The following is a 23,315-nucleotide window of genomic DNA, read 5'->3' as shown; positions in this document are numbered from 1 at the left end:
GAAAGTTAAAGACTAAATCTTAGGTCTGGAACCACCCAACCCTCCCACCATAGGCCTCGGATCAGCCATGGTATTCGACAAATCGATGGCGTCTTATTCCAATTCATGTTAAAATAATAAACAAATTTTATATATTTTTGTTTTATTTGTAATTTTTCACTTAAATTCAAAAAATACTCTTCATTTCCTCTTCTCATCTTATTTTCGTTATCTTTTCTTTCATCTCTTTTTTTTTTTTTTTTTTTTTTTCCTTGTTATGTATTAAAAAAAAGTAATGTTTAAATAAAAAAAAAAAAATTTAAAAGCAAACAAAATGGCAAAAGAATTAAAAGAAAAAACAAAAAAAAAACCAAAGGAAATCATAATTTTTGTTTCTTGAAACAAAATTTGTACCCGTGAAGCGGTTTAAATCTGAACTGAATTAGATGTAGAGCCAAGCTATATATTAGATATATAGGTGGGTGGTGTTGGTGTGTGTGTGTGTATGTGTGTGGGTGGGTGTATTTCAAATTATACTCTAAATAAAACAATAAAAAGCTCAAATTAAATCAAATAAAACAAAAATCAGGGAAAGGGGAATAATAGTTACATGTTTCTTAAAAGTTTTTTATAGTTTTGTTTTTGTAGTTTAAGTCGTAAATCAGTAAATAAAATTCAATTACGCATAGCTAAATTGAAAAGGCAACACGGCAAAATGCTCTTGCTCGTTATCAAATATATATAATTATTTATATATAGAAAGATATTTAAATATGCTATGTTGCAAGTGTGTTAAGTATACATTTATGTATATAGTTGCAGTTGTTGTTGTTGTTTTTTGTAGTTGTAATTGTCACATTCCACTCAGTTAAATATGTTGTGTGTGTGCATCCAAGTATAAAAAAAACAATGGATCTCTGATCTATATGTAATTGCTGCTGCTGCTTTAAAATTTTTCTTATTATGTGTTTGAGGGGGAGGGAGAGCGTTCGTTTTTGGGGGGAATTACTGCATCATGGCTATACGAAAATTGTTAACTCTACTCCGAAATATCAATTGGAATGGATGTGGTAAACGTTGGCGTCTCCAGCTCCTCATGCTTCTTCATTTTGAGACTCTGGAAACGAAAAAGAAAGAAAAACAGAAAGTCAGAGATTGGAAAAAGTAAAATATTGAATCAACATTGATCAAATTCATTAATGACAACTTTGAAAGACACAATTCTAACTCAATTGTATCTTCAAAAGCCATAACTTCATGAATGTGATAGAGAAAATGGAAACATCTGTTCTGGCTAGAGAAAAGTATGTTATATCTCTTGGGGACCCACCTGTTGCAGCTTATAGTGATTGATAATGTCCTGATCGGCTGGGCATGATTGTGTGAAGGCATCCAATTGATACATATGATACATATAACGCCACAACGCCGTCAAATGTGTCTAAAAAAAAAAGGGATAGTGATAACGATAAATTTATACAAAATATATTTCGGGTTTGGGCTTTGGTTAAAACTCTTACCGGTATCTCAAAGTCGACAAAATATTTGCCAGCCACTCGGATATGCTGCAGACGAGGCATTAGTTCACAATCGAAACAGCACATGGTATCGCCTGTTAGGAATCGGGTATTGCGATTGGCCAAATGATCGTTGATCTTCTTCAAATGCGATAGCAATGCATTATTCTTGGCATCATCCTTCTTAACCAGCATCAATTTCAATTTCACATACAGATTTTCAATCAGTGTGGCCACATCCTTATCCTGAACAAAGAGATTATAGCCACCGGGTATATTCTTCATGATATGCCTTTCGATTTTCTCATTCTCCAATATGGCCAGACCGTTATCAATCAATATTGGTGGATGTGTTGCCTCGAAATTGGTACGAAAATCTGGCGGTGGCTTTTGCATATCCACTGTGGTCACCTTCAGGCTAATTGTTTTCAATTCGGCCAATAGATATAAATCCATAAAATATTCCTGACAGAATAGGCAAGCTCCCTTTCGACGTCCATCAATGGTGGATGCCTGAGAAAGAGAGAGAAAGAAGAATAGAAATTGAGATTGAACAACATTGATCAAGTAAAACATTTAGATACTGGTAAATACTGATTTGAGTTTGTTAACCAACTATATCGATATCGGTTACGTAATGCTAAGGTTTCACACATTGCGGTCGCAGGTATTCCCAGTTTTTCAGGTCATTTCATTTGATTCCCCATTTTTACCACCGGCCCCCCCCTTTGAAAATTCGCGTGCCAGCAATTACTGATAAATAAATCAAACAAAAAAGCTCTTAACGAAATAAAACAACATAATTTCAATCATGTGACATCATCATCATGATCGTCATCGTCATCGTCATCGCCATCATCATCATTTGCACTTCACATTTGTGTTTAAGTCAGTCGAAACATTCGTTTTTCTTGTCGCGTGATGAATTATTGACAATGAAGAGAGGTGGGGGGAGGCGGGGAAGAAACTCTCTTCTGGACAGGAAATGCCTAAAAGCTAAAATAATTTCAAGTCTTCTTCATTTCGGATGCACGAAGGAATATTTATTAGTATGTGTATATAAATAGGTTTTACCCAAATCTAAATGATTGATCAAGTTTGTTTTTTTTTTTTGCTGTTCGAACAGTTTCAAATTATTTAAATAAATGTCGAAAGAAATCATCTTTAAGGCAAAATACCCTGTAAACTGCCCTAATGGAATATATTCGGTGGGAGCAAGAGAAGAATTAGCAGCTCTCATCTATAATATTCTTCTAACTCCCTAACAGAGAGAGAGATAGAGTGAGGGAAAAAGGGGAAGGGTGGGAAGGGGCATTACGTTCCGCCCCCCTTAAAGGTTACTCTCTACTTAGGGTACTCTGATTTCGTTCCATCTTGGAGCTCCCCTATGAAATTCTTCTTCTTAATATTTTTTTATTTTTTTTGGTTTTGGCAAATGCCAAGGCAAAGTCAGCCGCAGCAGCAGCCCCCTTAAATGACTGATGATGATGTCATCTTTGTTTCTCTCAGTGTGTTTAGTTGTGTGAAGTTTACTTGTTGCTGTTCTCGTTGTTGTTGTTGTTGCCGGCTTAACTTCAATGGCCCCAAAACGTTAAGCAGCCGTCAAGTATTGAATGTGCGTGTATGTGTGCGTGTGTGTATCTGTATGACTATGTGTATCGATGTGTATATATTAGATAAGCACATGCATTGATGAGTCTTTACAAACTAAAAAGTTTACAGAACAGAGAGAGCGAGAGAGAAAGAGAGAAAAAAGTGGTGCCAGACCATGTATTTGATCATCATTAAATTAATATTGTACGTATAACACACACACACACACACACACACACACAAACAGAACGGGGGAGAGAAAGCAGAGAGAGATTGAGAATTGATTACATCCTTCGTTTGATCAATATGATTTACTTATCTAAATGCAAGACATTTCTTGATGTTAATCAAAACTGAATATAAAGCTTAAAATAAATCAACAAACAAATAAAAAGGTGAAAACAAAAATGTATATCCGGAGGGTGAAATAAAGGGTATAGCCATATCAATATTCTAGCAAAAATATTCTCCTCTCAATTTAAGTTAACTTTTTGTTTTTAACACAACACAAAAATGTAGGTGAGAATTGAATTTTGATTTAGAACACTTCATTTTGAAACGCTTCAATTAGAAGCAATAAAATTGCGGCTTAATTTGGTAATAAGAAGTTAATTAGCATTTAGCCCCGATTACTTCAACAGGTATATGTATGTACATATATACCCTTTAAAAAAGCGAGAGTACATTCATTTGAAGCAATAGAATAACTATCTCCTAATGGACATTGCCCCCTTTTGTGCCTAGTGTCTGATGGATTACACTCTAGAGCGAGCTAAAATCAATGACTAGCCCGCCCCCTTAGACAATTATCCCCCTAAAGACTTGTAGATCGACGCCCACAATTGTAGTTCCGAAAGGGTATATCAATTTCTGCGTGCTAAACATAGCTTCCGGTATTGAAATTTTTGTTTTGTTTTGTTAAGTCTTTGCATGAGTGCTTAAATGGTTAATTTATGCATAAAAAGAAAGATTACTATTATTTTTTTGATAGTATTATTATTATTATTATTATTATTATTATTGCGAACTGTGCTGATTACACACGTAATAAATGGAGGCTATAGTAGAGAAACGTCGACCTGAATATAATGTGACACGTTAATTCTGATTTCTTTCATCACGATTTTGCTCGTTGAAAATGCAATTGCAATTGTGCAATAATAACAACACGTCAAAGGTCACTGAGCAATGAAGCAATGGAGCAATGGAAATAGAAATGACGAGTGAGAGAGATTGCCAAGTAGTGACAGACAGGCCCCAAAAGCAGTTAACGAAATGTCAAATGGTGAACGGCCAAAACGACATCTGGTGAATGTACAAACATATGTACATATACAGATACACAAACATACATACAGTTCATTATTGCAGCGTATATTAGGAGAGATCTTGAAAAGCTCCTTTCGTTTTGATAGATTATTTTTGGCAGTCAGTCAACCTTGAGAAACCAACAGAAGCTTTCTTCTTCTCCCTCTCTCTGTTTCTCTCATTTCGTCGTTAGTTGTCGACAAAATATTTTCTATATCTTATCAAAGAAACAGCGGAAGTTATCGCCCCAACATTTACGATGAAGTAATAGCCAAAATAATAATAATACAAAAACAAAAAAAGAAACCGAAACAAAACGTGGAGAATTATAATCAACGAAAAGTACCTTCAGCATATACATGCATACATACATTTGTATGTACATATGTACCTATAACAATACATATATGATACATATGTATTTGTATGTATGCATGTCTGTTGATAAATTTCATGATATGTTGACCTCAAAAAGTTATTTACTAAAGACTTTGAAAACCCCCCAAAAAAGTAGACAAATTCGCAGGATCCCCATGCAACGGGTTTCTTTATCTGTATTGAGATTATTAAGCATTAACTTTTTTGGCCACACCTCTGAGTAGCTCTCTTCTTTTGTCACCATCATTTCTTGACCCAAATTGTTAATGGGCTAATGAGTTATAAGACATAAGACAAGTTATGCATATTATTTTCCACCTTCTTTTCTCTCTTCATCTGATTTGGATTTTACTTTTAGGTGTTAAGTAATTAACACTATAATATACTGAAAGATTTATGTCGCCCCGAATATGGTTTTTAAACTATACAGATGTTTCTTTTACAGTTCCCCTCTACCCACAATAATGTTAACTTATTTTCCACTGTCACTTTGTTTTTTAGAGTCTTTTGTTTGAAAGAGATTTCTCATATTTCTTTGATTTCCTCTTTCCCTGCCAACAACAACAACATCTTCTTCCCCCAACATCAAACATTTGTTGTGTTTTTATGTTTTTTGTTGTGCCAAGGGAGGCGGAAAACTCTCTGCTGCACACACGAGAAAAACCTGTTTAGCGTTCAATGCTTTTTGTTGCATACAGTTGATCAATAATTTCTATGCACACATTGAATTTTTGTTGACTGCCTAAAAAAAATAAATGAAAGTGATTATCTAAACTAGCTAATTGATTGATTGAAATCGATACACTAACTTAAAGTGCCAATTAATAATGGGAATGTAAGGTATACAGTTTACAATCCTAAAAAGTATATATAAGATTTTATATACAATACTTTTTGGTCCTTATCGTAATGCACTATATTTCTGTAAAGTCTGAATCGGGATAAGGGTCGGAGATTGAAATGGGGATAAGTATCTTTGAATAATTCACAATTGCATTGCCTCACTTGTACTTGGACTTGGACTTTGTGGAACAACTGTAAAATTTGTATTAATGCTCATAGCCTTAGTGTTGTTGCCTTTGCCTGCACGCGCGGAACGAGCTGAGGAGCAACGACAACAACTTCAATTCACTCCCAGCTTTCGCGCAATGGAATTGAACTTTCACTTTTTTCTCTCTCTTTCTTTCTTTCCTTTTGATATTGTACAAAACAGAAAAAAAATGATAAAGACGAACCTTCTTCTCTTGGGGGGAAATGAAACAAATTGGAAAAATGGAAAACTAATCAACAGGTGCGCCTTTACGTTGACACACCAGAGAGAGTAAGAGAGGGAAAGACAGAAGGCGGCGGCGGCGGCTGCGGCAAGAGAGCGGGATAGAAACAGGAAAAGGGAGCGGAACAGTTATTGCTCATTGCATTTTGGGGTTCGGCTTTGGAGTTTTGTTTGGGTTAGAGATTAGTCATCATCTCCAACAACAACAACAACAACAACGACCACAACAGCACTTCTCTCTCTCTTTCTCTCTTCTGTCCTAGTCTGCAGAGTCGTGGGCGTACAACAACACTTTTTGCCATGACGTAGTCTCTTTAAAAATATAAGTAATTGTTGAGAAATATTACTGTACTCAGAGTTTGAAGATAAAAAACCACAGACACAGACATACACACACACACACACACACCATACACACAGACACAAAGACATAAATGTTCGCATACATCGACCGAATATGAAGCACATTCTTGAGCAATTGGCGCAAATGAAATATGATTAAAGTTTTATAACAGATAAGAAAACAAAAAATGGGGGAAACAAAAAAAAAAAACAAAAATAGTTTAACAAATTGTTGGCATCGGTGCAAACTAGCATTTGAGGCCTCTAATCAGAGATGGTATCATCTACACAGGTTTTTCTCACGCCCTCCCCTACCAACACACACGCGCCCACACTACTCCATCACATAATTAACCCATAATGGAAAATTAGAATTCAATTATCAAAAATTTAAAGTTTGTGGCGCGTCTAGGCGGATAATTTAATAAACAATTGGAATTGCAAAACGATTTGTATCCAATTATATTAGTATTAAACTCTAAATTATCATTTCACACTAGACTAAACATTTAAAACTATTGTTGTTGGAATTATGTTAAGCTTTAAGACTTAGAAAGGAATCATATGGGATGCTCATAATTTGTAGCCTTTTTTTTTTACCATGTTGTTGTACACTAAACATTATTATGATATTTATTTTTTTTTAGAGTTTTCTCAAAGAAGTATGGCAGCACTGATAGGTAGGTGTAAATGTGTGTGTGTGTGTGTGTGCTAAAGTATGTGTATTTGCCGAGTGGCTGATAGAGATGATGATGATGGCATGGTGAAGAGGAAGGAGAAGGAGGAGGAGGAGCAAAGAAGCAGCTGGAGGAAAAACCTGTTTTGGTCAGGCTATGAGCAAAACACACAAATAATAAGGAGAAGAAAAAAACTAAAGAAGAAAAGAAACGTTTGCTGGGCTGTTGTTCTCTATTTCCATTTCTATTTGCATTTTCTCTTTGCACATCACACACATACACAACTCGCACACACATATCTATAGATATAATTCCACACACTTGCATGCGCTCTCACCTTTATGATCAATTCAATTTCGGGTACATCAAATTTGCTTCCATTTGTCGCCTCAACAGCGGGTTGCGTTTCAACTTCTTCGGCTGACATGCTGTTGCTTTTCTTGTTGTAATTTATATATATAAGTTCTTATAATTTTTTGTTTTGTTGTGCTAATTTGTTTTTACTAATTTACACACACAAACACATGCACAGAAAAGAGCGAGACACTATAGAGAGAAAGAAATAAATACACAATTGATAAGAGCTAACTGAAAATGCTGTTCAATGCTTTGTTTCAATCACTTGAAAAAAAATTAAATTATAAATAAAAGAAATTTACAAAAGTTTTTATGACAGAATTCCACCGCACGACTTCTCAAGTTGAAAGCAAAAAAAACAATGATTAGAGATGGAAATAACATCGATGGTTAGTATTTTTATAAATTATCGTTGTTTGGCTCGATACGATATATCGTAATCGATATTATCGGATCAAAGTTATCGAAGCAAACATATCGTTATCGACAATATCCGATCAAAGTTATCAAGGTAGCCCTGTCTTTATCGACTTTATCGGAACAATGTTATCGATATTATTCCCGATTAATTCCCAGTATTTATTGCCGGCTAATTATTTTAAAAAATATTTAATAAGCGTAGAGTTGAATGAATAAATGAGGAGCCAAAACCACTTTGATGTTATTTCCAAAGACTCAAAATCAGTGCCTTTTGACGGTTTTTTTTTTAAATGCCGTCTTCCTTTTTTTAATAATCTATTCTAAAGAAAACTCTTCTCCAAAACAGAAGTCGATTTGCCCAAATCAATAACGACCTAGTTAGGGATTAAGTTCTAAACTTGTCCATAATATTACTTTTTTATGATGATCATGTATTTCATACAAATCCATACCATATAACATATCGGGTAAATGAAAATTAGTGACTTACAAAAAAAGAGGCCGTTTCAAAGCCAATATATATATGTATAAAAAAAAATCCAGAATAAACAGAAGTACAATTTCTGTTACAAAAGATACAAAATGTGCTCTTTTACTTCTAGAAAATGATTCAATGACTGGCGAACGGCTCCTTTTAGCGCCATTTGGGTTACTTCTTCTGTTTCTTTTTCTCTAGTTCTTCTTCCTTTTCCTTCTCTATTATGTTGACAAACTCCAGAATGACACTACGGTCGAGCATTTTTAATGGCTTGCCATTCTCCATAATGGCCAATTCCAGATTATTTTGTCCTGACTGTGCCACCTCGAGTAGTGCCCGAATGGCTAGCTTGACGGCACCGTGCTCAGTGGCCACATCCTCTTCGCGATAGGTCTTCTCAAAGAACTCTCGCACTACCTTCGCCGATCGTCCTGTAGCATTTGCTTTGTACTCATAGAAAATGCCCGAGGGCTCAGTTTGGAATAAATGCGGTGAGCCATCGGTATCGAAACCACCTATCAGACATGAAATACCGAAAGGACGACGTCCATTGCTTTGCGTGTACTTTTGCTTCAATTGTGCAATGAATCTTCGGAAAAGACGGCAAGAAATTAGTCCATACAGTTTAAGCAACAATGGGTTATTTACGAACTTACCTTGTAATATACTCGAGGGTCACTGGGTCTTCGACATTCAGACGATGACTCTGGCATTCTACTTGGGCGCGATTGATCAAGATACGTGCGTCTGCAGTTAGACCGGCAAAGGCCATTACAACGTGACTGTCGAGCATACAGATTTTGCGTACTGTGCGGTCCTCCTGGAGCTTGACCATTGACTTCTTCTCAACGCCGAGTACCACACAGTTTCCTCCACGAACACCAACCTAGGAGCCATGGCAACATATTTATATTTGTATATGCAAAAAGAATTTAAGAAAAACTACAATTACTTACCGCTGTGGAGCCCTTGCGAACCGCTTCTTGTGCATATTCAACCTGAAGCAAATGACCATCAGGAGAGAAAATTGTTACAGCTCGATCGTAGCGTGCAGACATCTTTTAATCACTTGAAACAAAGCAGGATTTATAGATGGGCAATCACAATTCTATTTTCTTGTACGCACAGCGAATAAGCGAAATTCTTTGGTCGGCAAAAAATTTGTGGTCAATTTGCAGGGGCAATGATGATGCTTTTTTTGAGAACTAATCGATAGCCAAGTGACGATAAGCTATCGCGAAACAGTTACTATCAACAGGGATGCAGAAACATATTTAATATGCAAGGTGAATTTCACAGCGACTGTGACTGTATATTTAGTGGGTGAGTAAGCAAAGAGCGCAAACAGATAGAGTGTAAATCAATATGCAATTTTACATGTGTATTATTCATCAGATGTATAATTGTTACTTTCGCTTATTGCCAGGTACAGGTTCCAAGTTCCGAACCACTGAGCCAGTTTCATGGTTTGCCCAGTGGCTCTGCGATTAAAAGAAAAAGAGAATCAATGCCAGCCCTGGCACCGTTTCAGTGCATTTGTTTTTTTTTTGTTTTTGTCTACGAGAACTGTGTGATTTTTCCTATTAGTTTATTTACATTTTTCTAAGATTGTAAAATGTTGTAATTGTCGTCGTCGTCGTCGCTAATGAGTCTATACGTACACTCAATTGTTAATGTTATATTACGCTGCCAAGCCATAAGCCCCGTAAATCGGTCAGCTCCAGCTGATCAGTCCCATTTAATATTGGGCATTCTCACACCTGCTACGAAATAAAAGGAATTATTTACAAAACTCGCACTTGTAAAACAATTAAACATCGTCAGACTGATTATATAATACAAATTTCAAAGATAATGGCAATGCCAAGAAATTTACTAGGAAGGATCTGTAAGTAAATCGAATACATTCGAAAGTAATGATGTATCTTATGTTTGCGCGTGTGTTTGTGTGTGTGCGTGTGGTCTGCTGTGTCTTTGTGTGCGTGTGTCTAGTGTAGATTTCCATGTCAATGTCTGTGTCTGAATGGGAATTAAATTTTCATTGTAGAAAATTAATATTAATAACAATTTGTATATATTTATATCCACCCATATTATATGTTTTTTCCAGACGCCATTAAGGCACACGATGGCGGGGTCACCAGTCTGGATCTGGGTGAAACTGGCCGTGTATTGGTCACTGGCGGTGAAGATCGGAATGTTAATCTTTGGGCCATTGGCCAGGATGATTGTTTTATGGTTAGTTAAGTCCTTATCCATTTTACTTCAACCAATTCAAATAATATTTATCTCAATTTCACAGTCTCTAACCGGTCATAATCGATCGATTGAGTGCGTCCGTTTTGCCTATAAGGATAATTTTGTCTATTCCGCTGACGATATTGGCATTATAAGAAGATGGGACCTGAATGCACAGAAAATCTATTCCACCCTAAATGGTCACATGAAAAGTGTTCGTACGTTAGATTTTAATCCATCTGGTGAATATGTCGTCTCTGGCAGCAATGATACCACAGTTCGGTAAGTTTTTATGCCCGATCTTATTTAACATTATGCTGATTTTGATCAAAAGTACGATTATCATTATAGTATTATTGCTTAAACATACTTATTGTTTGGCCTGTTGAATGCCACGTAACATCTCTATGTCTGACTTTGAATTATTTTTGAAGCGATCCAACATATTAGTCATATCTTTTTATCTATTTAATGAAAATCTCCCTTTGACGAATCCCTATAGACTATATATCGCCGAAGACCATGAGGGAATTCTAGGGTAAAGGCATTTAAAAATTCAATTTATCCAAGACTAGGTCTTATGTTAGTTTCTTATTTGATTCGTAGACACATTTTTACCGACACATCTCTTCAAAAACTCATTTTCTTAGTAGTATAACATGAATCATTTCGTTTCTTTGTCTTGATAACTTGAATTCTTAATTTCTTACTAAGAAATTCTAATATACTTTACTTTACCTGATCGAAAAATTATATAGAGACAATATAGAGAATGAATTTCATGAATATTTACTTAAGAAATAGACGAAAATTAAAAGAAAACTTCTGTTTTGTACATAGTTAAAACTGAAATGGCAATACTAACAGTTATCTCACTCTTTCACACCACAAAGATAAGATTTAATTTGCTTTTAGTACAGCATTAAGAAGATCCATTAAAAAACTAGTCAATTTTATTAAGTTCAAAACAGACAAACGAACATTTGTGTGGGAAATACGATGTTTAGAAACAAAAATATGTATGTATGTATGTATTGGAAAACTACCACCAAAAATTGGTTATGTTTAAGTTCTTTTCTCTCTGTCTTCGTCTCCATCACCCTGTCTTCCAATTGTTTACAATTTGGCTGGAGAGCTCTTCAGATCCACATAGGCACCAGAGATGACTTCTTTGCCCGTCTCCACGACCGTTGTAAGGAAGTGTATGCGTGTGCCAGCTTGCCACATATCAATCTTAAGAGTTTGACCGGGAATCACAGGGCCAGAGAAACGCACTTTGATTGCCTTGAATAGATTGGCATTGTTATCAGCATATTTGCTGAGAACGGCACGCAGTGAAAAGCCCAGGGAGCAAAGGCCATGGAGAATTGGAGTTTTGAAGCCGGCAATTAGTGCAAAACTGGGATCAATATGTAAGGGATTCAGATCTCCCGATAGTCGATAAAGGGCGGCTTGATCTGCACTGGTTGTGTATTGAATTGATGAGTCGGGCGAACGTTTGGGCACAGGTGCCAGTGGTACTACGTCAGAACTGGGTTCCTTTTTGCCACCAAATTTGCCAGCACCGACAACAAAGATGCAACTTTGATTCTTGACGACAAGACGTCCATTCTCGTCGAACGATTCACAACTGGTGACAACAACGGCTCCGGAACCCTTATCCATAACATCAATCACCTTGCCCTTGGTGGTTAGAGTGCCCTGTGCGGGCAGATCATCGGTAATTTCCAAATATTGCTCTCCATGCAGTATATTGGTAAGATCAGCTCCGCTGTGCGGCAAAGCATTGCCCACCAGAGGATTGCTCATGCTCAGCAGTAGACCGGGTAGAACAAAGAATGATGGAATGGGGGAAAAGTCGGCATCGTTCTCGTACAGGAAACGTAAATCTTGGCTATTTTTTGTGGTCGCTCCAATACCCAGAGCATACAATATAAGCTCTCGGCTAGCGAAAGTAAATGTATCCTCAACGGCATCCTTATCACCATTCTTTAGATTCTCCAACACTTCCATCAGGGAGCCCGAGGCATGGGCGATTGCCTCTAAATGCTGGGCCTGTGACATATCGGTCACCTTGGACCAAACTTTCTCCACATATTCGGGAGTCACTGTGTCGTCGATTGTGGGTCGCAAAACTGCTCCCTTGCCGCGGGCTGTATGCACTTTGGTTGCCCAGCCGGCAGCACTTTCGATGTAGCTGCCTGTAAGAAACAAATTTACGATATTAATTTAAAAAACACATGAAATGCGGCTGACTTACCATTATCCTCGCAGGATTCGTGGCACAGGTAAGCCACCACTGGGGCAATCAGCTTGGGTTTCAGCTCATTGAAGAGCATATCGGGCAAAATGCCTTCAGTCATACGACTGGCTGCAGTTGGTATAATCACATTGCAATGGATATTGTTCTTGGCACCTTCGATGGCCGTCGTATTGGCCAAGCCCACTAGACCCATTTTGGCCGCCGAATAGTTGGCCTGACCGAAATTACCATAAATGCCCGAATTGGATGATGTCATAATGATGCGGCCATAATTTTGCGATTTCATATGGGGAAACGCTGCCTGAGTGCATTTGAAACTGCCCTTCAAATGGACATCATGCACCAGATCCCAATCCTGATCGGATGTCTTCACAATGCTGCGATCACGCAGAATTCCAGCATTGTTAATCAGAATATCCACACGGCCAAAGGCCTTAATGGCCGTCTCAATGACCTTTGATCCATCGATAACTGAATTGTAATCGGCTACGGCTTCACCTCCAGCAGCGCGAATTTCGTCGACCACAATATCAGCGGCACGCTGTGATGCCCCTTCACCGGAATGGGTACCACCCAAATCATTGACCACCACTTTGGCTCCTCGTGAGGCCAACAGCAGGGCATATTCTCGGCCGAGACCAGCTCCGGCTCCAGTTACTACAGCCACACGGCCATCGTAGCGCAAAGTTGATGTTGACATTATAATGCTTGAATTGTCCGGTTGTAATCCCCTTAATCCTCTCTGTGAAATGAATAGAAAATGAAATTGAATAGTTTTATCGCCCAAGAGCTCTCCAAAAAATCGTCTTTTTCTCTGTGTGTGTTTGTGTATGTGAATGTGTGGTGTGTGTGTAAGTGATTGCCTATAAAATTAAAGCACTTGACTTGTCCAATGGTCCAAGTCCACACAAGTGTTGCCCGCGCCCCTTTACCCCCCTTCCACCACCGCTACAAGAAGTCTGCATCATCCCGCAGCAACAAGTTTTCTGCTCTATTACTTACATGATTTCCGAGCAGTTAGTAGTAGACTAACTTTTCTTTTAATGAACTCCTTTAATACCACCAGAGACTAATCTGGCACAAACACAAACACAGGTACAAAGTGCAGTCTCCCAGCGATAGAGATAAGCGTTTTGCATTAGTAACAAAAACAATGTTTCGAATTTGCCGAGAAACGGTAACTCTAGCCATAGCCCAGCAAACATTTTTAGTCGCTAAAGAGAAAAAGGCTAAAAAAAAAATGGTAAAAGGCGCAAAATTTCCAATTTAAAAGGCAGAGAAAATGTTAACTCTTTATTATACGGTTTTTTATTTATGTGAAATTATTTTTTAAAGTGTCAGTATTCTATTAGTTCAATTAAATTAAATTATATTGAATTTTTATGTTTTGTAATAACAAAAGAAATAAGTGACGTATCCGTAATGAAAAATAACGCATACGACATGGAGTTCGTGTTTAAAGCTGATGTTTCTATAATATACAATATATATATATTTATTCCTTTGTTGTTTTAGACTTTGGGATGTACAGGATGAAAACAAATGCATTAAAGTTTATCGTGGCCACATGTACCATGTAAATTCGGTGAAGTTCTCTCCGGATGGTCTTTGGATAGCCTCTGCTGGTGTCGAGGGTTCCATACTCATTTGGGATATCCGGAAGAGCAAACAGATAATGGAATTTATAGCCGAGCCACCGAAAACACCAATCACCTGCATACAGTTTCATCCCTTTGAATTTTTATTGGCTGCCGGTCGAGCCGATGGAACAGTTTCTATATATGATCTAGAGCATCAGCAGCTTGTTTCACAAACCAGTCATTTCTATGGCCAGGCCATTAAGTGTATAACATTTAGGTAAGTTTCCGATTGATGATCGAAATCTGGATTTACAAAAATTTCTTAAATTGCTTTTCCAGCGAGAATGGTGAATGTCTTTTTGTGGGAGGAGTGGCAGGTATATCGGTTATTGGCTGGGAGCCCAATCGAGAATTGGATCACATTAAGAGCAATTGGACATGTTTGGGCGACATGAAGGTTCTTAAGAATAAGCTGGTACGTTGCTAAGACGAGTTTTAAATTATTAATCTATAAACTTTGTATAAATATATATGTGCTTTTAGATCTGTGGTTGCTATGAGGTTGATACTGTGTCCGTTAATACGGTCAGTCTGGATCGTGTTATACCATTCTATCAGCCAGCCAATGCCCAGCCAAATTTCAAGCATAACTCAACGAATCGAAAAAGTTTCTCGAGAGGCAATCAAACGTTTCGAATATCGTTGGGAAGTGGCTCCAAACCAGCTCAAGTTCAGGAAGAGCATGAGGACAATAGGAGTCCAAATTTGAGTTTGGAGGTTGTCAATGAGGCAGTATTGGAGTCGGTAGAAACATCACCAGCATCATCCCTGCCACCATATGCAAACCAGCCAACCACAACAGAACCCATTTATCCCGATCCCAATCTGAGGCATACAAAATTCACCAGAGTTCCAGTTACCGACAACATTGCCTATAATATTGAGGGAAACTACGGCTATGGATTGGATGTAACAACGACGGCCAGCACCACCAGCCGATTAATGCATGTGAATGGGCCGAGTTCGTTGCAGGTGACGGACGATTATAATTTATACTCCTCCATTGAGAAGGATGATGACAGATTGGATGTACACGATGTCGAGTACAATCCAAACGATAGTAATCCCCTGATACTAACCAATTATGATAATTTTGATATGACTGAAGATTTTCCAGTCAATCAGAATTTGAATTATTTTGAAAGCAATTATAAGGCAATGCCAGCTGCCCCTACAATCAATGCGACGTCCAAGTTAATCAAGAAACCAGCAGCGACCACAGTTCACAAACGGACCACAGGTGGTATCGGGGGCAGCAGTAGCACGAAACAAGCCACATCGGCATCCATATTCGGTAGTAACAAACTTAGCCAAGTGTCTTCTGTTAGCTCAATGGAATTGCACAATCTGAAGGATAATATGGTATTGAAAAAGTCCTCATCATCGAATGTGGTGAATAAGAACAAACGTACAATGGGCTCAACGAGTCAGTTTTATAAAGAGAATACAATGCAAAAGAATATCAATGTCGAGATCATTACAAAACCTCCGATTAGATCGCGTACCACACTTGATATGCGTACGACGCCACAAAATAAAACTCAGGAAAAGCATTCGCAGGTAAATAATGACTAAAAATCAATAGGATAAATTCATAATTTCCACTTTTCACTTTGTAGCCAATGAGCTATCGCCAGGATTTGAATGATCATTATGAATTTGATGCCCTATCGCGACCACATGAAGCTGTCCTACAGGAATTAAGCAATAGGCAAACAAGCCTAGAGTTATTAAGAAGTCTAACACGGTAGGCAGATCCATTTCCCAAACATTTGTGTTCATTTAATTTGGTTTTTCATTTTTCCCCAGCTCACACGATGTACTTGGAGCATTAAGGCAGGCCAAAAATAATGGAAGATCAATTTTTATTGATCTCCTCGGTGCAATAATTGAGAAACCGTAAGCATTATAAGTTTTATTCTCATTGAAATGGATTTTTAATAAAAAATATCCTTTTTTAATTTTCAGTTCGTCATGGAATTTGGATTTTTGTACATTTGTTTTACCCGAAATTTATGAGCTATTGCAAAGTCAGCATAAATTGTAAGTGACATAATCAGAAAACTTAATGAATTATTAAAATTATCTAAATTTTTTTTATTTAGCCATTTCACAAGAGCCTGCGATACATTACGCATTATATTATCAAATTTCTTGCCCACCATACAAGAGAATCTGGATTCGTGGGCAGCAAACGGTTTGGGGGTCGATGTCACGCGCGAGGATCGTCAACGTAAATGCGCCGAATGCCAACGTTGGTTACTTCAAATAAAGAATTTACCCGAAAGCATTCATCTTGGTTCAACGCTGACGCAATTGCAAAATATAATTGTATTCTAAAATGTTTTTATTTATTTGCGCAAAAAAGCAGCGGTTCCTTTCAACAGCGAAAAGAAAACAACAACAACAACAATCACCCACGGATTGTAAAGCATTAATACACACACACACACACATTAGTCATTTAATGATTTATTCTATTAATTTGTTATTGCAACTAATTTATAATTTATCTTACATATTATGATTTACATCATTTTAAGGCTAAAACCATTTAAAAATATATTTAAAGAAAAAAAAAAGAAACCAAGACGATTCCAATGATAATTGGGAAAATAAGAGGGAAAAGTTTTTAGCAACAAATTAAGAACTTTAGCAACGAAATTTTTAATGTATTTTAATTTTAATGTATAATGGATATTCAGATTTTAGGTTTAGTTTATGTATCAACATGTTAGTTAGTCCAATTTGTATTATGCTGCAATTCCATGGAGAATTCTCTTCCTATGCTATGCGGGATCAACGGAGCGTGACATGGGCTAGCTAGTTGGCTAATGTCCGGATTGAATGTATGGGGAGAATGTCAAGAGGAATGCAGATTAGATTGTTATAGAATAGTGAGGGGGAGGAGTGCCACGCCCATACATATCTCCCACAATGCAATGGGGAACACTGCTCAACTCGGCATTGATTTTTGCATTTTATTTTACTGCATGCAACTTGCGGTTGACTCTTTCAAACTGGATTTGAAATGATCAAAAACGGGTGTGGGGTCCGGGGTTGGGGGGGCTTGGTGAGGAATTGGTCGCCAAAACAATTGCCTTTTGAAGTTCAACTCAGCATATCGCCGGCCATTGTGTGCGACTCCCTAGTTCCCTAGTTGCCCTACCTATCGATAGCGCTGGGCAGTGTTTAATTACATTGATTTACTTAGGTCAGTCCATTTTGGTAAATCATTGCAAACGGTTGGATTCGGTCTCGATATGTTGCAGGACAAGCGAAGACTATGCATTTACATCCTAGTACAATTTGTGATAATTGCTAGCGGAGAACCTTATGAGGGATTGGATGGCAATGGCAATCGGAATGCCGAGGAGCAAGTGGACAGTGGATTGGATAACTATAGTTTGGTGGACAATATTCATTTGCCCAGTTCCGGGCAGACAAAACAAATGAAAATTATGAAGTATCCCAGTGACTATGCAGACTATGATTATTATCTAAATGCACGACGAGGATTAATTGATAAGGATCTGAATGTTGCCGTTGGTGGTAATGCTGGGAAAATGTCCTATGGTGACACAGCATCGTTAAATCGTCCAACCGCTGAGGTTAGATCTTTGCCCTGGTATGGCCAAGCAAATAAACCGACTGGCAGCTTGCCCTTATATCCATCCAGATCGTATGATCCGTATATAAGGCGTTATGATAGGTGAGTTATTGCTTTTCCTTCTCTCTTGACGCTTTACCCTATTTTATCTCCTCGACTCCTGGCCAGGTTCGATGAACAATACCATCATCGCTCTTATCCGCAATATTTCGAGGATATGTATATGCATCGCCAGCGTTTTGATCCCTATGATAGCTACAGCCCCCGTGTGCCTCAGTATCCCGACCCCTATGTCATGTATCCCGATCGTTATTTGGATACGCCCACAGCAAGGGACTATATCAAGTCGAGACGTGCCTATATCGATGATGTGCCCGCCGTGGACTCTTTCAACATCAACGCCAAATATAATCCACATAAATTGCCAGATCTAGCATTGCCCATACGCAATGAGCGTGTCGTCTATTATGCTCATCTACCGGAAATTGTTCGAACTCCGTACGATGGGGCTCGCTCGGAGGATCGAAATTCAGCTGCCCTGATCATGTCACCCTCATCCTCTGCCGCCGCCTCCGCCTCTGCCTCCTCCTCGTCATCATCATTGTCGTCATCCTCCTCATATAAGCCGAATAAAAAGAAACTTAAAAACATTTTCCGCCCGTTGGCGAGTAATTCAACAAATTACAAAATGTCATTGTAGGACAAACTCAAAGAAACAAACAAACAAACAAAAAACCCCACAAAATCCCATTAAAGCACAGGATATATTCAGCACTCTATCAAACTATCAGATCATACTCGTACATAGCTTAAGCTTATGCTCCAGTATGTTAATAAGTTAATGCATTTTTTTTCTTATATTCATAAATATATATATTTTTTTCGGAAATTCACATAAATGCACAAAATTTATTGATTATTATTAAATTGGAATTAAATGTATCGAAGTCGTTTGTTCAATCATTTCATCTTATGTTTTGTGGTGTTTGCTAAATACATATTATATTTTCGATTTTGAATTGACTTATGGAGATAATTTTATAATGATTTTTCCTTCATTCTTCATTAATTATGGTTTTATTAATCAAGAGTACATTTGTTTTAAATGTGGCGCCCATCTAAAATGACTCAGACCTTAGCACTTTTTACTCAGTAATAGTCCTAAGGGTGCGAGTAATAGTCCTAAGGGTGCGAGTAATAGTCCTAAGGATGAGAGTGAGTAAAGCTCTTGCATGGTGGCAGAAGTTTCAGTTTTAGTGTGACCATATAGCAAAAGCTTTCTTTATTTGTTACCAATATACGTTACACTTCGAATTAAAATCAAGTGGAGTGCATAAGATACAAAATAAATAAATAAATAAAAATAATAAAAGGCAGCTTAAAAATTAAGTTCATTAAGAAAAAATTTGTTGCTAGATTTGATTGATATTTATTAAACTTTTGAAGTCATAAACAATAGTTTGCAATCGTTTCCTATATGAAACATTGTCCCACTGAGAATTGCTAAATGATTGATACAAATTGAGCGCTTAATTCAAAGTTTCCAGGATCCACCCACTTTGGTTTTATAAGGAAGTCAGAAGTCGAACGATTCTTTTGTGAATGTCAAACTGCAAAGTTCCTGAACCTTTTCAGTGGGAGAAGTTGAAAGATTTATATACAGTTAAGTTCGAAACTCAAAGGGCTTAATTGAAAAAAGCTACAAGGACCTTTCAACCCATTTGACTCCTTGTCTATTGTTTTTGTTATTGTTAACTTTCCCATATATGGCCGTATTTCGGATTAACGATGTAATTTTAAAAATTACAGATATACACGCCCTAACGTCCTAAAAACAAAAAACAAAAAGAAAACTAAAGGCGACTAATGCCAAAAACATCAATTTCCTGTTAATGTCCATATTGTGCATTGGGCCAGAAAACTGGGCACAAAACTGAGCAAAACAGCAGCAAAAATTTAATTGAACTCAATGCAAATTATGGACACGAAAATTTTCCCACAGATTGCTAAAGGTAGCCAAACGTAATGAGCCTTTAAGTCAAACGTAGACCTGACAGCTACCAGTGGCAGTGGCAGTGGCTTAAACGTAGCACAGAAGCTGCAACTAACCACAAATCACAATAACACCATATACTCAGAGGAGACTCCATAACCAAAACCACATCACATCACATCAGCATGGTCCTAACAAAGAATATATGGTAAGCCATAGCCAATGTCGATGTTGAGGCCAACGCAACGCATAATCATTATCACTAAAATTGGGGGGCCTCTTGCAATTGGTTACTGCGTTTGAACCGCTCAGGCCATACCACACCACTCCACTCCACTCCACTTCACTCCAGACCAATTATACGGCGAAAGCCAAAGCCAAAGTCGAGACTGACTCGACTTGACTTGACTCGAAAAAATTGATCAGGCGGCATATGCATATGAGGTTCATGCGATACAATTTAAGAGTATGATGCCATGGGATCTCGGATGCGCCGCCACTTAAACGGTCTACTAGCATGAAATGGGCAGTCCTGAATTCGAAAATCCCTCAATTCGAATCCCGTAACACAGTGTAAGTAGGCCCAAGTCCAAGCCCCTGTATTAAGGCCAAAACAAAAATTCAGATGCAGAAAGAAGTCGATCAGATTCGCTCTCTCTCTCTCTCTCAACACATCTCATTGTTAGTATCATCTAATTGTAAGAGGTTTATTCTTCCCATATACTAGTATATAGTAATTTGTGGGGCGTTGGACAGCGGTGGCAAAGCTGTTGGAGATGCCCAACTGTGTGTGTGTGTTAACCCCCAAATTATGGCATGAGAAACGAATTTGGTTCACACAAATCTCACACAAATTCAATAACTGGGTGGCCACTTTACTTTATGGGTAGTCATTCCTGATCGATTCATAAACAGATCACTTATTTAGCGACAAATGTCTTGGGCAGGATAATTTTGAAGCCATTGAATCAAGCAATTATTGAAGGAAATTGATTGATAATCACAATTTCAATCTTATTCGAAAGTAGGAAAAGGAAGAGAATGATTCCGGCTGTCCCTAGAGCGGCATTATGATGGTTCCAATGAATTACAACGAGACTTAAACTAAGCCTAACACAGATAGCTAGTCTCTTGGCTATAAGCCTTCGACTCTTTGAATCTCTTCAGAGTCAAATCTTATGGAAATGATCAAAAGAAGAACACCCACTCATTCAATATCTTAAAGATCGATCAAACTATGCCAATTGATCATTTTAAAAGGACTTATGGACTAAAATCTGTTCCAACCAATTTCGAACGCTGTAAGTTTAAGATTTTTGTGTTTCTAATGATGGCAAAAAGCCCCGAACTCTCTCTTAACTTAAAAAACAAAACTTTCAATTATTGAACATTTTTAGTTAATAATTAAGGATTTGTGTGTGTGCGAGTGTGTGTGTGTGTGTGTGATCTATGGAGACAGTGGCAACCATTCACAATTCATTTGGCTACATTATGGCCAGAAGGCGTAGTGGCCAATAAAACCGCTGCAGGCGCTCTCACCTTGGCCAACACCTTTGCCGGCAACAAGAAACCAAAACTACAACAACTCGAAGTTGCAATCCCATTCCCATTCCCATTCCCTTAACTTGTCTTCAAGCAAATCCAAACTAATTAGCATAAAATTGAAAATGCGCTCATTGCATTTGGAGGAGTCTCAAGTCGTCTTGAGGATCTATACGAGACAAGTGCAACGCGTTTGGCTCCTGCTCCTGCTTCTCGTTGATGATGCTGGGAATGGGAATGGGAATGGCAATGGGCATGGACCCCGATGGTAGGCGGGACAGTTGGCCAATTTAAAAAGAACAAAAAATAAAGAAAGAAAACAGAAGGTATGATGCTTCTGGAACCCAACCCAAACCCAAACCCAAAGCAAGCGTTTGATATTGCACTCATCGTAATATTTGTTTGGCAGCAAGACAAGAAAACGAAAACGAAAACGAAAAGCCAAGTTTTGCGTAGCGAAGCGAGCAACATAAAACAATTACGCCTACACTTGCTCAAGTGGCATGGAGTTTTGTGGCATGGAGTTTGTTGCCGATGTTGTCGATGGCTGGTTTTGATGGTTGCGCTTTTTCGCGGCGCTACAGAAAAGAAAAAGCAACCAAAAATCCAAAACCCAAATGCGGCGTAAGTGTGTCGTGGGGATCGGTTGGGATGTTGATGGCGTGCACGACCTTCCAAGCCCCCCAAACCGAAACTGAAACCAACAAGAAAAAAAAAAAAAACAACAACAACAACAGAAAGACAGACTTAAGCTCCATCTCCAACTCTATCGACTTTATTTGTTGTTGTTGTTGTTGGAGAGAAAAAACAGTTTCCAGTCGGAAGCTGTTAAAGGCGACTTTAGCCTTCTGCGGCAGGCTATGAAAACACAATATTCATTATCTTGGAGGAGCATTAATGTTGAAGTTTGCAACTCCTGCTGCTTGGCGGGGCGCAGGCGCATGGGCCCATGGGAGCATAACTGGATCTCTTTCGACTTCTTCTACTTCTGGGTATGGGTATGGGCATGGATATGGCAATGGGTTTTGGGTTTGGGTATGGCTATAGACTTGACTGTGGGTTTGGTTGGTTGGTTGCTTGGTTGGCTCAGTTCATTTTTTATGGTGTTTGCATGGCTCTGTTTGGGCTGTAATAATGCGGCTATTAAACTCTGCAATCACTAACTTGAACCAATCCATTGGTTACCTGAGAATTTTCACTGCCGTTTTTCCTTCTTGTCGTTGGTTTTTTTTTTTCTTCTGTGTTTTATTTTAACGATGCTCTGCTTTCGCTCCTTGTTGTCTCTCTGTCTCTGTGTGTATGTGTGTGTGTGTGTGTGAGGAGCCTGAATTTGTGGATTACACAAGGTCATTTGTTTTTCTTTGCTTTTGAACTAGATGAAACAACAATCAAACGAAGCCAATAACTAACCAACCATTTATGTATATTTACCTTTCACAAATGATCAGAATGGGCGGCATGACAAAGCCTATATAGCGATCCAGCAGGTGATCCTTTGATCCTTGTAAAAGCAGTAAGTGTTTGTCCTCTTTCTAAGCAAACTGGTCTCTTGAAATGGCAACGATCGAACAACCATAACATATAGATATCGACTTAATGTATCAGAGTTGTAAGAGTCTATAGATATGACCGATATGAACGATATGAATTTGCTTAATGTATCTCAGAACTTTGAGGGCTCAAAATCTAATATTAAGAAACTTTAAT

General features: G+C 38.0%; 5 protein-coding genes across 6 annotated transcripts; 2 read left to right on the top strand and 3 right to left on the bottom strand.

Moving 5' to 3' along the window:
- Positions 1–125: 125 nt before the first annotated feature.
- Clic (chloride intracellular channel protein 5) lies at positions 126–7,806 on the bottom strand. Of its 2 annotated transcripts, XM_068300258.1 has the most exons (5): positions 7,727–7,806; positions 7,405–7,613; positions 1,500–2,009; positions 1,310–1,420; positions 126–1,096 (listed from the first exon to the last, which is right to left on the bottom strand). In XM_068300258.1, the coding sequence occupies exons 2-5, from the start codon at positions 7,492–7,494 to the stop codon at positions 1,019–1,021; spliced, it is 789 nt and encodes a 262-aa protein (XP_068156359.1). In that variant the 5' UTR covers positions 7,495–7,613; positions 7,727–7,806; the 3' UTR covers positions 126–1,018. The 2 variants fall into 2 exon arrangements, with proteins under 2 accessions (XP_068156359.1, XP_068156368.1); XM_068300267.1 differs by having other exon boundaries at positions 7,405–7,778.
- Positions 7,807–8,254: 448 nt separating this feature from the next.
- On the bottom strand, positions 8,255–9,528 carry Prosalpha4 (proteasome alpha4 subunit). Its single transcript, XM_068302156.1, has 3 exons — positions 9,279–9,528; positions 8,979–9,208; positions 8,255–8,911 (listed from the first exon to the last, which is right to left on the bottom strand). The coding sequence occupies exons 1-3, from the start codon at positions 9,378–9,380 to the stop codon at positions 8,494–8,496; spliced, it is 750 nt and encodes a 249-aa protein (XP_068158257.1). The 5' UTR covers positions 9,381–9,528; the 3' UTR covers positions 8,255–8,493.
- A 302-nt stretch (positions 9,529–9,830) lies between these two features.
- Positions 9,831–17,036, top strand: kat80 (katanin 80). Its single transcript, XM_068300383.1, has 10 exons — positions 9,831–10,210; positions 10,433–10,560; positions 10,625–10,842; positions 14,339–14,680; positions 14,743–14,878; positions 14,947–16,023; positions 16,083–16,210; positions 16,273–16,362; positions 16,432–16,506; positions 16,569–17,036. The coding sequence occupies exons 1-10, from the start codon at positions 10,177–10,179 to the stop codon at positions 16,801–16,803; spliced, it is 2,463 nt and encodes an 820-aa protein (XP_068156484.1). The 5' UTR covers positions 9,831–10,176; the 3' UTR covers positions 16,804–17,036.
- Positions 11,496–13,982, bottom strand: Mfe2 (peroxisomal Multifunctional enzyme type 2). Its single transcript, XM_068303342.1, has 3 exons — positions 13,826–13,982; positions 12,821–13,565; positions 11,496–12,761 (listed from the first exon to the last, which is right to left on the bottom strand). Exons 2-3 carry the CDS (start codon positions 13,521–13,523, stop codon positions 11,677–11,679), a joined length of 1,788 nt encoding a protein of 595 aa, XP_068159443.1. The 5' UTR covers positions 13,524–13,565; positions 13,826–13,982; the 3' UTR covers positions 11,496–11,676.
- A 690-nt stretch (positions 17,037–17,726) lies between the features above and the next one.
- Positions 17,727–18,773, top strand: LOC137583916 (uncharacterized). Its single transcript, XM_068299107.1, has 3 exons — positions 17,727–18,175; positions 18,242–18,606; positions 18,688–18,773. The coding sequence occupies exons 1-3, from the start codon at positions 17,727–17,729 to the stop codon at positions 18,771–18,773; spliced, it is 900 nt and encodes a 299-aa protein (XP_068155208.1).
- Positions 18,774–23,315: the final 4,542 nt, after the last annotated feature.

The sequence above is a fragment of the Drosophila tropicalis genome, unplaced genomic scaffold, assembly GCF_018151085.1.
Source record: "Drosophila tropicalis isolate 14030-0801.00 unplaced genomic scaffold, ASM1815108v1 contig_158, whole genome shotgun sequence".
Classification (NCBI taxonomy): domain Eukaryota; kingdom Metazoa; phylum Arthropoda; class Insecta; order Diptera; family Drosophilidae; genus Drosophila; species Drosophila tropicalis.
The sequence above is the reverse complement of the archived record's forward strand: the minus strand, read 5'-3'. Positions and strand labels throughout refer to the sequence as shown.